This window comes from Dendrobates tinctorius, unplaced genomic scaffold (genome assembly GCF_039654945.1).
Source record: "Dendrobates tinctorius isolate UK_male_01 unplaced genomic scaffold, ASM3965494v1 ptg000129l, whole genome shotgun sequence".
NCBI classification, from domain to species: domain Eukaryota; kingdom Metazoa; phylum Chordata; class Amphibia; order Anura; family Dendrobatidae; genus Dendrobates; species Dendrobates tinctorius.
Window position 1 is genome coordinate 33,202,419 of NW_027361797.1, and position 16,957 is coordinate 33,219,375.

Below are 16,957 nucleotides of genomic sequence, written 5' to 3' on the forward strand. Positions count from 1 at the left end.
CTTCATTTGGCCAACGTCAGCCATTGCTGTTTATCGGAAGCAGGCTCGAAAGCTGTCTCATTTTTTTAATTACGGTATTTTTTTTTTTTTTTAAAAGGTCAAAGTCGCCTTAAACATCATAAATCAATTATAAAACATTTAGCTTGAAATAAAAATGCATCCCACTCGCTGCAAGGCACATTTATTGAAGTCGAGATGAAATGCATGCTCCTTCCATCCTGACATGAGATTCAAGCTGTGAAGAGCATAATTATTAACTTCAAATACACGGCATATGTTGTTTTTTTCTTGCTGGCTAGTTATTGTGTTAGACCTCACACTGCAATATTAAATTGCTCGGGCTGATGATGGATTTATACGATATGGCTAATACAAATGTCAGTCTAAAAATAATAATAATAATAAAAAAAAATCACATTGTGCCTTAAAGCTGTTAAAGAGTAGCGACAATCAAGTCAATATGCAGGGGCGTCGTAAACTTGGTCTGAGGACGTGGTCGGCGGGAAGAAATGTATTCGATGTTGTGACATTCGCAGCGGGTGTCAGTGATACAGAAAAAAAACAGTGTTCTTTTATTTTACATTTGTATTCGGTGTGAGTTGGTTCATGTGCGTCATTCCACTGAACTTTGTGCGATTCATGCTGGGAACAAATGTGCACCTAATAGCAGTAAAGGACTGTTACCGTCAGATCTGCTTGCGCTCTTTTATTTTCAATGATTCTTTCGGGGGTTTGAAGATGAAGCCATTGAAGTATTTATTTTACTCACTTATATAGCGCCATTAATTCCACACCCCTTACAGACATTATCGGAACTGTCCCCATTGGGGCTTACAATCTGATTCCCTATCAGTATGTCTTTGGAGTGTGGGAGGAAACTGGAGAACCCGGGGGAAACTCACGCAAACATGGCGAGAACATACAAACTCCTCGCTGAAATGGAATCCCTGGCAGAGATGAACGAATATCGTCGGTTGCCTCCTCATTCTGCATCGGGAGCCCGGATACGTGGAGCGTTTTCGATAATCAGATGTTCGGCGCCATGACACTGGCAGTTGAGGCGCCGAACAGTTGATTATCGGGAGCTCTCCAAGTTTCCAGGTTCCCGATGCAGATTCTTCGGTAAGCGCTAGAGCTTGCCGAATAAGGAGGGAGCCGACGATGTTCGTTCAGCTCTAGTCCCGAGGTCCTATGGTTAATAGTGATGGGCGAGTAGCATTGTTACTCGGGTTTTCCCAAGCATGCTCGGGTGTCCTACAAGTATTTTGGCGTGCTCGGAGATTTCATTTTCGTCGTCTCAGCTACATGATGTGCGACTTGTAGACAGGCTGAATACATGTGGGAATTCCCTAACAAACAGGGATTCCACACATGTATTCAAGCTGTCTAGCAGCCACAAATCATGCAGCTGTGTCGACAAACACTAAATCTCCGAGCACACCCAAATACTCGGAGACCACCGGAGCAACGAGTATACTCGCTCATCACTAATGGTTAACGAATGACGCATAATAATATTTGGCTTTGTGGTTAATATGAACCTCAAGTTATGTAAGGTATTTCCTAAATGATTTATAGATTGACAAGTAGATGCTCAATGTCCCAGATGATTTATTGCCCTTGTGCCATGCTTTCAGTGAAGGGAACACATATAAAATTTTGAGCATGATATCGATGTTGTAGGGGAAGTCAACCACATTGATCAGATTCCGGATGTTGAACTCAATGACTGGCAAGAGAAACCAATCTGGCACTACCCATCTTACCACTTGACGTTAATTTTCATACAGTGAAGGGCATAAATAGTTTTTTTTTACAGATATGCAAGGCTGCAAGGATGGAATATAAACTGGAGAAGCTGCTTATTTCTAAGATTGCAGTAGGAACAATTTACAACGGGAAACATGGTGACAGGTTTCCTTTAAATGAATGAACATCCTTAGAATTCTGTGACGCTTAGTTCTTGCGCACAAAGTTTGGTTTCAATCAAGGCACCATGGGGACCTATATGTTCTCAATATACTGTCAATGTTCTTTAAAGAAGCCCTTGAAGGCTCATTTCTTGATCAGAAAACTGTAACCTCAATACACCGATATACCCAGCGAATACGCTTACTTTTTAACAGTGAGAAGCCTTATTTCACAATTTTCTGCAGAGGGCCTGGGATTTTTTCCAGCCAGTAAACATGTTTGTGTATAATAAAGATTGAATCCATCCATTAATACTCAGAACTAACAAGATGTTTTTCTTTATTTTAGATGATGTAGCCAAGTTTCACGGAGGTCCTCCAAAAAATGCGTACATGGAGCAAAGTTTCCAAGGCTTGAATCCAGTATTGAATATACCCATTAACTCAAACCAGGTGGAACAAGCGAAAAAGAATGCAGCACTTGTAGGGTCAAAACTGGAAAGTTGGCTTGACAGTTTGGCCAGTAACATTTGGTCAGCAGTAGACATCTGCACAACAGGACCCTCCTCATGTCCAGTCATGCAGTCATGTTCTCAGACAGCCTGGAGTTCACTTAGCCCTGACCCTAAATCAGAACTTGGACTTATCAAACAAGATGGGCGTTTGAGGTAGCATCTGGTGTACCCTTCAATGGCAATGGATTTAAAAGGGAAATTAACCAATCTTACAAAAAGAACAGATTCCTTAGCAATTTAAAAGGTATTCTGCTTTTCCAAGGAGCCCACCGTAACAGGTGTTGAGAAGTCCTTCCATCTCTCCATTGTAGGTTTTACGGTCAGACTGGCATTGGTAGCACTTCCCTACAATTGGCAGAGCACCAACAGAAGACATTGATCAAGGGCTCAAATTCACAAAGATTTCCCTTATTATTGAGTCATGAAAAGTCCCGTTCTCCCTTTGCACAAATACTTTCTATTTTTCTACTTCCATGTATTTTTGTGTTCGTCAGTGTTAATAAGAATTGTTATAAAAAAAAAAAAAAAGGAATATGTCAGATGTCATGTCAAGAACGTGGCTTTTTCATTACATTGTGAGAAATTATTGCAAAAGGTTGCCTTTTAATGACTTGTGTTGCCAAAGAAGTCCCAAAATGGAATTGCAGACACCTCTGGCAGCCAAAGGGTTATAGGACGGAGATATTTTGGATTTTAAGCAGTACGTGTTGCACATGTGTACCCCGTGCCATCTCTTCAGACATTCATGTTCATTTGGATCTCATCGATCTGACTGGTTGGCTTCGTTATCACATATTTCTCTTACTTGTACCATGATATTCCATGACGTTAAAGTCAAGTGAGGGACAAATATGTGTAACCTGTGCAGAAGCCCTATGGGTATGGGGCCTGTTACAACTCTAGTACTATCTTCCTACTATTAGATTACTGAACGTTCTAGCTCTTAATTACAGGTGGAACATTAGAAGGTTGCTGTGGGATGAGATTTTGGAGACCAAGGGGCCCATATTATGTTTTTACAGAGGGCCCTTTGCTATTGTTGTCCACCTCTGCCTTTTTGATAAGAAGTATGTCTTTTGGCTAAGGCTGGTTTCACATTAGCGTTTTTTAGCGCAGCGCATCGTGGGCGTCCATGCGCATGCGCCCCTATGTCTAACGTGGCGTGCGCATGGTCTAGCGTTTGCACGCGTTTGTATGCGTTTTCATGCGCATGTGTTTTTTTGTAGTGTGCACCTAGGCGCGCCCGACGCAACCTGTTGCATTTTTGGGTCCGTCCAACGGCGTAAAAAACCGCATGTGCACTCTTGCCCACGGAATGCGCAAAAATAACACATTACAGTGTATGAGAGCGCAGGCGTTAAGGCTACTTTCACACTTGCGTTTTCTTGTTCTGCCCTGCATGCGCAGTGCAAATGCGCATAAAAAACGCATCATGCGGTTTTAATGCGTTTTCTTGTTTTTTGCGCATGGTTTTTACAAAAAAATGCATGCGTTTTTAAACGCAGACGTGCGCATGACCATGCGCACGTCAGCGCTCCCATAGACTTTACTGTGTTTTTGGGTGAATTCCGTGCGCATGCGTTTTTTTTAGACAGGTCGGACGCACCAAAAATGCAACAGGTTGCATTTTGTGCGCCTGGGCACACACTACAAAAAAACGCATGCGCATACAAACGTGTACAAACGCATGACAATGCGCACTCATGTTAAATATAGGGGGAAAACGCATGCGCATGTATGCGCAAAAACACAGCGCAAAAAAAGCAAGTGTGAAACCAGCCTAACATGGCTAGAAACTGGTTAAAACGCATGCGCCTAAAAACCGCAAAGGCATGCAAAACGCATTATGCGGTTTTTGCATGCGTTTCTACTGCGCACAAAGCACAGCGCTAAAAAACGCTAATGTGAAACTAGCCTGAGAGGTCCATTTTGTGTGCCAGACCAGTATTTACAAAAAACCTGGTCAGTATGATAATTTTTTATTTCTTTGGAACTGGTAAGCAAAATTCCAATCAGTATTGAACCAACCTTCTAACAAAATATCTGTTTTGTCTATGACAGTTCTTAGTCTTTAGGCTACAATCCAAATTCTCGTGATAGTGTTGGAGGAGTTACAAAACTGCCTGACATGTTACCCTTTTAGGGGCTGCAAAATAACACCACCCCTTTTTCTGGCATATCATAGCAATGTCCGTATGGCAGATGGGGTATCTCGTTTGTTTCATAGTACAAGCCTTAAAGGGAATATGTCAGTAAGTTTTTTGCTATGTAATCTGAGAGCAGCATAATATAAGGGGTGTGTCACATACTGGGCTGCTTGGTGTAGTTTTGGTAGTTTTGATAGAATCCATGTTTTATCTGCTATAGAATAGCAGTGCTTAAATGCTGAGCTGTGTATAGCCCCGCCCCCACTCCTAATTGGCAAATTCATGTATACATTGGAAGCAAACTTCCAATCAGTGGTGAGGGCGGAGTTAAACAGATTAGCTGGACTGCCTGGCACAGGACACTAGTCCTGTAATGATAATCTCCGGTTATTAAAACACTTATTGTATTGAAACTACAGCACACAGCCTAGTAAGTCTCACATCCTTGGAATTCGGCTCACTTGCCCTATATTTTGCTGCTCTCAGATTATACAGTAAAAACCTGGTGACAGATTCCCTTCCAAGAGATTATTCCATGAAAAGCTTTTGCAACCTGTCCACAGGTAAAAGTATGATTCCTGGGACCCCACTAATCACTATAATAGTGGTCATTAGCTCACATTCTGGAAAGGTATGTCTGAAGCAGTCGTCCTTCTGGCACCCTACCTATCTATTTAGTGTCTTTAAGGGCAAGTGCAGACAACAATATTTTTGGTCTGCGTACGTTCCGACAAAACACCGCACCAGGACCAATGTTATATTATGGGGACGTGCAGCATTCCTCAGTTTGATCCGAGTTAACATTCGGATGGCACTCAGCCATGCAAGTAAGTGAATCCATGGAAAACATCATCCTGCACTTGGATGACATCTGAGTGCAGTCCAATTTCTGCGCACTGACAGAATGGAGAAGGAGAATTTTTTTTCCTCCTTCTCCTCATCCGAGAGTATTGGATCACTCTATGCTCACATTCTGATCAGAGTGGGTTTAACATAATCTACCTGATTTTCTCCTATGAACTTGCCCTAAGATCAATGAAGGTAGCTGAGTACACTAATCTGTTATTCCTTTAGACATCATTGACTGGACCATTAGTGTGCATGGATCGCTATGACTCAATTCAAACTTCCTCCAAAAGGGTAAGTGATCATGGGGGTCCCAGCAATCAGAAATGTATAATTTGCAAATTTGTTTTTCATAGGGTAATCCCTTAAGTTTCACAAACATTTCCATATATTATCACTAACACATTGAGTTCACCCACTGAATGGTTAACGAAAGTGAAATCCTTTTGTAAATTGGTTTGTGTTTGACTGTGAAATTCCAAAGGCAAACAGAAAACTGGGGTGGGCAAAATTTAGATATTTCCAACATCTTGCGAAATATGGAGGATGAGATAAAAACCCTTGTAGTGATTACATACTGTTAAACTTAGTGACTTCATTATTCCTTTTATTTCTTTCATATGGACCAAAGAGAGATAAGTCTTCCTTTTCCTTTATACACATCTCCTCATGTACTGATTTAGTAAGATCACTTTTCGGATAAGTTTGAGCTTCCAACACTTATTTGACCCTTTCCTGCCAGAACCATATTCTTAATTATACCATGAGCTCTTTGGCAGCCATTCTACATTTATTTATCACAGATATCTACAAATTAACTTGTCCATGTGTAAGAAAGAATAGTCTCGGAATGAATTTTACATTGGAATATACATAAACCCCCATTTCCTGTTGTATCAGAAGGACTTCCGGTACAACGCCACCACTCCTGTCATCACATTTGTTACATCAACCATATTCTTAATTATACCATGAGCTCTTTGGCAGGCATTCTACATTTATTTATCACAGATATCTACAAATTAACTTATCCATGTGTAAGAAAGAATAGTCTCGGAATGAATTTTACATTGGAATATGCATAAACCCCCATTTCCTGTTGTATCAGAAGGACTTCCGGTGCACCGCCACCACTCCTGTCATCACATTTGTTACATCAACCACATTCTTAATTATACCATGAGCTCTTTGGCAGCCATTCTACATTTATTTATCACAGATATCTACAAATTAACTTATCAATGTGTAAGAAAGAATAGTCTCGGAATGAATTTTACATTGGAATATACATAAACCCCGATTTCCTGTTGTATCAGAAGGACTTCCGGTGCACCGCCACCACTCCTGTCATCACATTTGTTACATCAACCATATTCTTAATTATACCATGAGCTCTTTGGCAGCCATTCTACATTTATTTATCACAGAGATCTACAAATTAACTTATCCATGTTTAAGAAAGAATAGTCTCGGAATGAATTTTACATTGGAATATGCATAAACCCCCATTTCCTGTTGTATCAGAAGGACTTCCGGTGCACCGCCACCACTCCTGTCATCACATTTGTTACATCAACCATATTCTTAATTATACCATGAGCTCTTTGGCAGCCATTCTACATTTATTTATCACAGATATCTACAAATTAACTTATCCATGTTTAAGAAAGAATAGTCTCGGAATGAAATTTATATTGGAATATACATAAACCCCCATTTCCTGTTGTATCCGAAGGACTTCCGGTACACCGCCACCACTCCTGTCATCACATTTGTTACATCAACCATATTCTTAATTATACCATGAGCTCTTTGGCAGCCATTCTACATTTATTTATCACAGATATCTACAAATTAACTTATCCATGTTTAAGAAAGAATAGTCTCGGAATGAATTTTACATTGGAATGTACATAAACCCCCATTTCCTGTTGTATCAGAAGGACTTCCGGTGCACCGCCACCACTCCTGTCATCACATTTGTCACATCAACCATATTCTTAATTATACCATGAGCTCTTTGGCAGCCATTCTACATTTATTTATCACAGATATCTACAAATTAACTTATCCATGTTTAAGAAAGAATAGTCTCGGAATGAAATTTATATTGGAATATACATAAACTCCCATTTCCTGTTGTATCAGAAGGACTTCCGGTGCACCGCCACCACTCCTGTCATCACATTTGTTACATCAACCATATTCTTAATTATACCATGAGCTCTTTGGCAGCCATTCTACATTTATTTATCACAGAGATCTACAAATTAACTTATCCATGTGTAAGAAAGAATAGTCTCGGAATGAATTTTACATTGGAATATGCATAAACCCCCATTTCCTGTTGTATCAGAAGGACTTCCGGTGCACCGCCACCACTCCTGTCATCACATTTGTTACATCAACCATATTCTTAATTATACCATGAGCTTTTTGGCAGCCATTCTACATTTATTTATCACAGATATCTACAAATTAACTTATCCATGTTTAAGAAAGAATAGTCTCGGAATGAAATTTATATTGGAATATACATAAACCCCCATTTCCTGTTGTATCCGAAGGACTTCCGGTACACCGCCACCACTCCTGTCATCACATTTGTTACATCAACCATATTCTTAATTATACCATGAGCTCTTTGGCAGCCATTCTACATTTATTTATCACAGATATCTACAAATTAACTTATCCATGTTTAAGAAAGAATAGTCTCGGAATGAATTTTACATTGGAATATACATAAACCCCCATTTCCTGTTCTATCAGAAGGACTTCCGGTGCACCGCCACCACTCCTGTCATCACATTTGTTACATCTGGCAAGATTAGATGATTCCCTTCAAGGTAATGAAGCTGATCAATCAGAAATTCGTCAACCAGACCGGTATAACCCTTCTGGTCTGTACCCTACCGGACAAAATCATATGACGCCTGTAGATGGACCGGGAAGCTCTCTAGGTGTTAGCTGTGCTGATACCATGTTCTTACAGGTTGGAAGGTTGGAACGTATAGTTCAGCCCCATCTGTCTAGGTAGCAACGTATAGTTAGGTAAATGAAGTATTTTAGATATTTATTATTTATATTTTTAGTCAATGACTAATTAGTAAGTGCTGCTTTTGTAGCTTGAAGTTTACCATACTAACTATGGCTGCCTTTCTTCAGTAAAGGCCCAGCGCTTTGCATTTTATTGTTTTTCGAGCAAGTGTAGACATGGCCATGTTGAGATTTATTATTCCCCATGTATTTGTGTTTTTGCTGCACTCTTTCAGTCCATAGTTTTAATTGCTAGCATATTTGATAACACTTTTGATTTGCTTTGACTGATCGAGATACTGATTGGCTCCTTTCAGTATACACATACAGACCTAAAATAATGAAATCTTGCATTACCAAGGAATACCCCTATACATTTTATTAATCAGGTGATGGCATTAATATCCTATCAAATCAATGAATGGGACACTATTTTAAAAACATGTGGGTCCCCATCTATCAAAACAATATAAAAAAAACCTGCCCGTTTCGTTCATATCAACCAATCACAATGCTGCTTTTTTCTTCCAAAAGCAATTTAGAGCACCACTCCAGTGTTTGTTTGTTTTTTTCAGCCCTGAGTGGCACTTTGAATGTAAGTTCCCTGACTCCGTTCTTATTACTCACCTTCCGGTGGCTTCACCTTTTACCGACTCCGCTCCGGTCCCGCGGCGCCATCTTGTGCCCGTAACTTCTGAATTGTCCGGAAGTCAGAAGTTACGTCACTAGTGCGCAATGCAAGTCCATGAGAGCCAGAACGAGGACAGAACAAGGTCCTCATAGACTTGTATTGAAAAGCGACTTCTGTCGCGCTCCATGAAACACTGGAGCTTACGGCAGGTTACTTTTCGCCGGAGACCAACGGGAGCGACACTGGAAAAGGATGAAAGCGGCAGCAGGTGAGTATGAGACAGGGAGCAGGGGAATTAAGTTTAAAGCACCACTCCAGTGGTACAGTAAAAAAAGACAAAGCTGGAGTGGTGCTCTAAGAAATAAACATTGAACCCTGGGATGGCTGACATGGGCAACAACATTGTTTTTTTTTTCTTTTCGTTTTGATAAATGGGGTTAACTTTTTTTTGCATTCTCCATAATATGACTTATCTTGAGGTTTATAATGTTTAGATCTCTGGAGATCTGCCTGATTTTTTTTTTCTTCCAAAATAGAGTAATGATTGATATATTAATAATGTCACTATTCCAAACAATTATTTTCGATGTAGCATAGTGGGCACTTAAATGGGTTGTGCAATATCTCTCATTTACGCAAGAAGTTGCCAATAGCATGCAGAAATCATACGCTTATTAATAGGACACTTGCACAATACACACCGGGTGTTGGAGGATTCCCAGAAAACCATAGTGTCGATTAACGCTAATGGCAAAAATTAGGGGCTGTGGGCACTCATTCTAAATTTTTTTTGTTTTAAACAAATCCCAAGTAAGGTCACCTATCGTAATGCAGATCTGTATTTAACCTAGTACATTAATGCCTTACTAAGTCACTCTTCGCGGTAATCCTCACTCTGTCCACTAGTCTCTTTAGTTATTGCGATGTAAAGTGAGCCTTAGGATAGGCTATCAAGATTTGGTTAATAGATGTCTAACCCCACGGGGCTACCAATGATAAGCAGAACTATGGCACAGATGACTTAACATATGGCCAAATCCTATTCATCATCTGCCCGCATGTTCCACCAATTGTGAGTGGTTAGTGAATTATCTTATGAAATAAAAATGTATAAAGGCATATAAAATGGTCTCTAGCAAAGTGCCTATATGTCATAGATGCAAGTTATCGATGGCTAGTATTTTTTCCAAGAGTTGATGCAAACTAGATATATATAGGGTGATGAATAACACTTCACTTTAGTCATTCTGTTATAATATTGTTGTATCTGCCCTGATACAGAATGAATTTTGGTCTAGCGTGAAAGTTATCTTTTTCCTCCAGCGGATGCTACTGCCAGAGCTACCTCTCAGTGTTCACATCAAACCGGACAACGCAACGTTCTGCTTTAACATACCGTTATTTGAATGTATAAACTATGCAAACCATCTCTTTGTTTTTTGTCACCTTCATTTTAGAAAAGCTTGGAAGAGTTAAATGTTACCTTGCCATGTAACAGCAAGAAACTGTACAGGCTTCTCTGATAACAGAGTGAATCTATTTGGCGCTGTTCACAGTGCTCTATTTGTATATTATAACACTGTCAATTGGTTTTGCTTATGTTGTAATACTTATTGTTTCTTTTTTTTACCTTGATTGCCCAGTGGTTATTATAATGTTCTGCCACTTGTACGAGGCAAGATGTATTAAAACAGTCAGTCTGGGTTCATATTGCTGTTGTAAAACGCTCCTTAAAGTAATATATTTGCAACAAGAAACAGTGTTATTTTTTGTACATTTTCTTTGTTGAAAGTATATTTTGACATGTTGGTTCTTACTATCCAGGAGAATGGTATTTTCCATCAGATGATCAACAAAAACTAAAAGTGCAACCGATAGCTTAGAGTGTAGATTATTACCAAGACACTAGAGATGAGAGCCTTGATTAGCAAAAGATCAACATAGAGTCAAATTGCCTGACATTTGCGATTTTGTGCAAAGTCGGACACTTTATAATTTGATTTGCAGATTGCAAAAAGAAAAAAAAACTTGCCCAGCACCATTTCCCACACTGCTGAGGCATCAGAGAGCAGGGGAATGCCTTTTTGTGAGGCCTCCCCATAATGTCCTGCAGCTATGACACTTAGAGGATTAGCATACCTTGCATTGTACAGTGGTGGTCAGTACGTGAGCCATCACAGTCCAGACTGTTGGGAAGCTAAAATTTGGAGACCACAAATTTTTCACCAAGGTAAAGCAACATTTAGAGTTCTGTATCAGAAAAAAACTTTACGAGAATCACGATCAAGAGATTAATCAGCAATGAATGTGGATCTGAAAATAACACGATGAAAGGTAGACATTCACTCTCAAAAATTCAAGACTGATGCATAGAAGCAATTTTTGAAGCAACTCATGGAAAACATAAGGTCACATGATATTGGAGCGAAGCAGATGGCGTTTGTTCATTCTGTTTGTTAACATATGACAAATTGACTCCTAAACTGCCCATTCAACTAGAGATTTAGAAACCTTTTCTGAACAACTTTTGGTTCATTGTTGGTCTCTGAATGTTGTGATTTTGGACAACAAAGAAATAAAGCAAAATGGCAAACCAAAAATTGATATCTGCCATGATCTGTGGTCTAGTCTGGTCTTCCATTAATGAGATGCAGATCTGTTGTTTGGAATAATCTTCACTTGTATAGCACCCAACAAAGACTTTGAAAGGTCCACCATGGCAAATCAATTATTAGTTGTTTCGAGTGAAGGGGCCTAGAGTTGGCAGAAAACCATCTAAGCCACTCTTTTTAGACAGACTTAATGCAAAAATCTAGCTTTACATAGATTTAGAACCAATCAGTTTTACATTTTAACAGACACTATTACATTATTTTGTTTTTCTTCCTGGTATATGCTCTATTAAGCCGTAAGTCTTTGAGGAGTGGCATGAAATTAAATTGGCTATAAATACGTTTCTGATTTATGTCTGAAAATTTCCAAAATTTCCAATTATCCTAAAAACATTCAACATGTATGAAAAATAATACAAAATGTCTTCATATTTTTAGTTACAGAATTATGAAGAAAAGCTTAATGGAGGATTTTGTGGAGCAAAACAATGTTTGTTTGGCCACCAATTTATCCCAACTCCTCAACTCCATGATTTAGTAGTTGGCAAGATAAATTCAGGTCCCTTATTCCAGCAATCAATGCTGAATCCAACAGTCTAACCTTTTCCCCCCATAGTCCAACAGATATTACTTATGGGACTTTTGGAACTGGAATCCGATTTGGTTCACTAGATACTAAAGATTTGGTGGAACTCAATTCCTCCTGAACATTCTCAGGATTTACCTTCATTCCTGACTTAAGTACCTTCACAAATGCCTCAAAGTTTAAACTGCCCCACCACCAAATGATGTGAACCTTCTCTCCGGCTTTGAATTGATCATACAAATTATTCTCAAATGTTTTGGGTGTGTTGGTGGTTTGAGCCTGGACTAGATATCAATTTCAGTAGGGCACCCAACTTTTGAGTGATTAAAGTAATGCAGTTTTTTCTCTAAATAGAAGTCAGTCAATGAAAATAAATAAAATCTATTTTCTTATATGGGTGAGGTGGGATATAGGATTGTTATATGGATCACCCACTTTTCATAACTGGCCAGTCATGGTTCATGGGTGTTGCTAATCCATCATTGACAGTAGACTTGTCTTGATCTAGTTTCATACTGTTGATGAACGTACAAGACTTTAATATTTATAGTCTAATACTATGACAATAAAAGCAAAAGATTCATAATGTGATCAGTTGTGACATGTTTGGTCTTCAGTGACTAATATTATCTATCACTTGACTGTAAAAAAATGTGGTAATGTTGTCTCTTTATCCTTAGTAACCAGACTGTCACTTCAAAGATGGATTAGCAATGTGGTGACAGCAGAAGAGGGAAACCGTAACCTGGCAGTGGTCATATTCTCCATCTTATGTTGTGAAATTAATAAGATTCTTCTAAATATAAATTTAGGTGGAACTTCTCTTAAAATAAAAGCTCTGTTCACAGTAACATCATGATTTATGTTGGTACCAGAGCCATGATCCCTGTTGAGGATCTGTTTGTTTGCTTTTTCTTACGTTGGACAAGACCCCATTGACTAGACTGGGACAAGTTGAGGTGGCTTTTTTGGGGGGCAGGAAACATAAAGTTTCATGCGTCACTATTTTAAAATTCAAAAGAAACTAAAAACCTCTTCAATTATGGCTTGGGCACACAAGGCAGATTTCCCATCCGGATATACGAATGAGAAATCCTTTGACGATGAAAAAAAACGAGAATAATGGATGGAATTTCCACAGATCTCATGCACAAAATGACCTACAGCAAAGATATTTTGATCAGCATACCAGTTATTTTTTGCAGAATAGTCTCAGGTAAAGGTTTGCTGGGGATTTCCGCCATTAAGTTCAATGGAGAAGTGAAAATCCATAGGTCTACCACAAAATCCACAAGTTTAAAATAAAAAATCACCTACTCTGACACTTGTGGCTCCCTTATGGATATCAGTATCACATGAGTTCCTTCAAATACGTTTTGGGCTATGTGATTGTTGTATCCAGTTACAGGCTGGATCAAAAACACTTCGTCGTAAGAGTCTGGTTTGTGCAGAAACCCGTAGAGGACCAGGCAAAGGAGCCCTGAAAGAACCAGGGAATCTGAATATAGGTTTTTTAACTAACTTTACACTATTTTACACAATTTGCTGTTTTTCACTCGAAAATTGGCAGCAAAATCAGTAAGAATTGGTGGCGTTTTGCTGCCGAGGCTTGAGGAGTTTTGCAGAAATTTTCCATACCCGATGTGCTGTGTGTGAACTTATTCTTATGACTCTGTTTTCACATCACATCCACTTGTAATGTTATATACGCCCAATATTCTAAATTTACCATATGTGAAGAATTGAGTTTCGCGAGTTACCTTGTAAAACGAATTCCCACCAAGATGTCAAGTAAAAGTTTACAAAGGTCTACAAGACAAAGCATTACTAAAGGGTTCATTGTGAGAGTTCATTTTACAGATGTTTCTTTTATTGTATCCCACCACCCTTTTTCTTTTCTTGTCTGGCAACACCGTACCTTAACTATTTTGTTACGAGTCATCTTGTGCATTTCTCTGTACAGTTCGATTTTGTAATTCTATCGGGTAAAATACTGTAAATATGAGTGCTGTCAAAAAGAAGATAAAGTGAGTGGTACACACTGAAAGATGTAGATATTTTGATAATTTATTTCAAATGAGTATTTTATGAATTGAAAAATAAACAACAAAAAAATGTCTTAAATTTGACCGGTCTTAAAAAAAAAATGTCAAAAAGTCTGAATTTTCCTCGTAGTAGAATGTGATTTTTAACACTTATTGCACTACCCTAATGTTTTTATTTCTGCCTAACAAATTGTGCCTTAGCTGTATTTTTTTTGTCTAGGGAAGTCTTTTCTTTTTGTCTAATAAAATATGATATTTTTCAAAAAAAAGAAAAAATAGTGGATGTATGGTAAAATTGTATTATACCAAAAAAAAAAAAAAATACAGAAAAATATCACCCAGCTGCGGTTGTATATAAGTGCTTTCTGTCATATTGTGTTTTCAAATGCAACATTTCTCAAATAAAATAGGAATAAAAAAAAGCCTTGATATTGTTTTCTCGTTTAAATACAGAGTGAACTAGCCTTTGGTGATCTGTCCTTGTCGCGCTGTACATATGCTGAATATCTGAATATCCAGTTTTTATGTTGCCTTTCGGAATGGCAAAAGCAAAGGGTAGATTGATGCCGAATACCATCGACACTGACATTTTACAAAATAATGCAATATTGTTTTTATTCTTTTCAGTATCTGAAAATGAAGGGAGAAATATCCTTTGGTTCGAAATCCGGTGTTGATATCATTCTTAACGAGAACCCTTCACTATGACAAACATATAAAAACAAGAATGTCAGCATAACTCACGAGCTACAATATTGCAACAATATTTCCAAGGACATTCCCGATTGTTGGTCCTGATACACATGTTCAATAATCAAATGATATGGTTGTTCCATTGCAGCTTTTACAGCCCTGCTGATTGGGTCACTTACAGTGGCAACTCTCAACAGTCTGTCCCCTAGCCATCAGTAAGTTATTCTTTATCCTGCAGTTAGAAGATAACTTTCATTATGGGAATAACTCCTTTATAACCTTTTGTTTGCTACTTTGGGAAATTTTAACAGGGCAGATACACATTTTCTGCCGGAGAGTTACATTTTACTTGGATCGAGGTGCAGAGGCACATTACAGTTTCAACAGTGCACCACAGAATAACAGGTGTATTAGCCCAACAGTAGGGAATTTTACAGGGTGGGCCATTTATATGGATACTCCTGGGTGGGCCATTTATATGGATAAACCTAAATTAAATGGGAATGGTTGGTGATATCAACTTCCTGTTTGTGGCACATTAGTATATGGGAGGGGGAAAACATTTCAAGATAGGTTTTGACCATGGTGGCCATTTTGAAGTTGACTATTTTGGATTCAATCTTTATAAATAGCCCACCCAGGTTTATACATATAAATGGCCCCCCCTGTAGTCCAGTTATAGGAAGGCTCTCAGATATTAGATAGTTTCTGAACTTGAAGACTCTCGAGTTTCTTTGTTTTCACTAACTACAGATTGTAGCCTTCAACTCGTCTTCCCCCCCTCCGCACGGTAGACGCATCTACACACCAACAGGAGGGGAGCCCACCTTTCTCAGAGTATCATGGGCACCACAGATACCTGTTCACTTTTCTACCCCAACATCAGTCCTAATAATTAGTAACCAAATCTGGACGCAAAAACTTGTGCTATTACTTATTCAAAAAATAGAAACATTTAAAGACTGCTCAAGACACAATATATACCTATAAATTACTCCTTAAATATAAATAAATATATAGATGAAAATATATCCAATTATTATTATCAAACACCAATAAATATATATATACATGCCTGCCTAATGGAAAAGGTTAAAAAGTACTCATAGAAAGCAGAAAAAATCGCCAGTGTTGTCAGTGGTAAATCATACAATGACCCAATATAATCAGACTATGCACTGACATTCAGACAGTAGGGATACCGAGCAAGCATGGCTACAAACATGATGAAAAATTTAGTGAACAACCTGAGAACCCAAACTGCTTTTCTGTCACTGGATGCCGAGAAGGCGTTTGATAGGCTAAACTGGCTTTACTTAAAAGCAACTCTCGCTAGATTTGGCTTTGACGAGAAGTTTCTATCAACAGTCTTCGCCTTGTACTCGGGTCCTAGTGCCAGGATTTATGCAAGCAATTTCCTCTCCGACCCGTTCGACATTACCAATGGCACGAGACAGGGGTGCCCCCTGTCCTCTCTTCTATTTGTGCTTGCCATAGAGCCCCTAGCCGAAAAAATAAGAATAAACTGATATTAAAGGCTTTGAACTGCCATCACGAAATTTTAAAATTGGATTATTTGCAGATGATCTATTCCTCACGCTACTGGATCCTGCAAACTCCATTAAAGCCCTTTCAGTTGAACTAGAGCTCATCCGACTATTTATTTGGAAAGGTAAAAAAGCAAGAATATCTGCAGACTTGATGTACAAAAATAAAAAACATGGGGGCGCAGGACTGCCCAACATATACGCTTATTATCAGGCCTCGCTCATCAAACAGAGCTGGCACTGGTTTACTGAAAACATGACGCATCCAGCTTGGTATGGCTTGGAGAGAGATGCTAGTGATAAAGGTTCCTTGCAAAAGCTTTTCTTTCACTTCCTTCTGCAAAAGCCCAGTGCGAACTCATCTCATCCTATATTCCGGCCGATAA

The 16,957-nt window shown here is 38.8% G+C and overlaps 1 protein-coding gene across 1 annotated transcript in view; it reads left to right on the forward strand.

Moving 5' to 3' along the window:
- XYLT1 (xylosyltransferase 1) overlaps window positions 1-3,154 on the forward strand; it is a 378,224-nt gene extending 375,070 nt beyond the window's left edge. Inside the window, exon 11 of the mRNA XM_073542934.1 lies at window positions 2,260-3,154. Coding sequence (XP_073399035.1) covers window positions 2,260-2,582 — 323 coding nt within the window. The 3' untranslated portion in view covers window positions 2,583-3,154. The remainder of the gene's footprint in view (window positions 1-2,259) is intronic.
- Window positions 3,155-16,957: the final 13,803 nt, after the last annotated feature.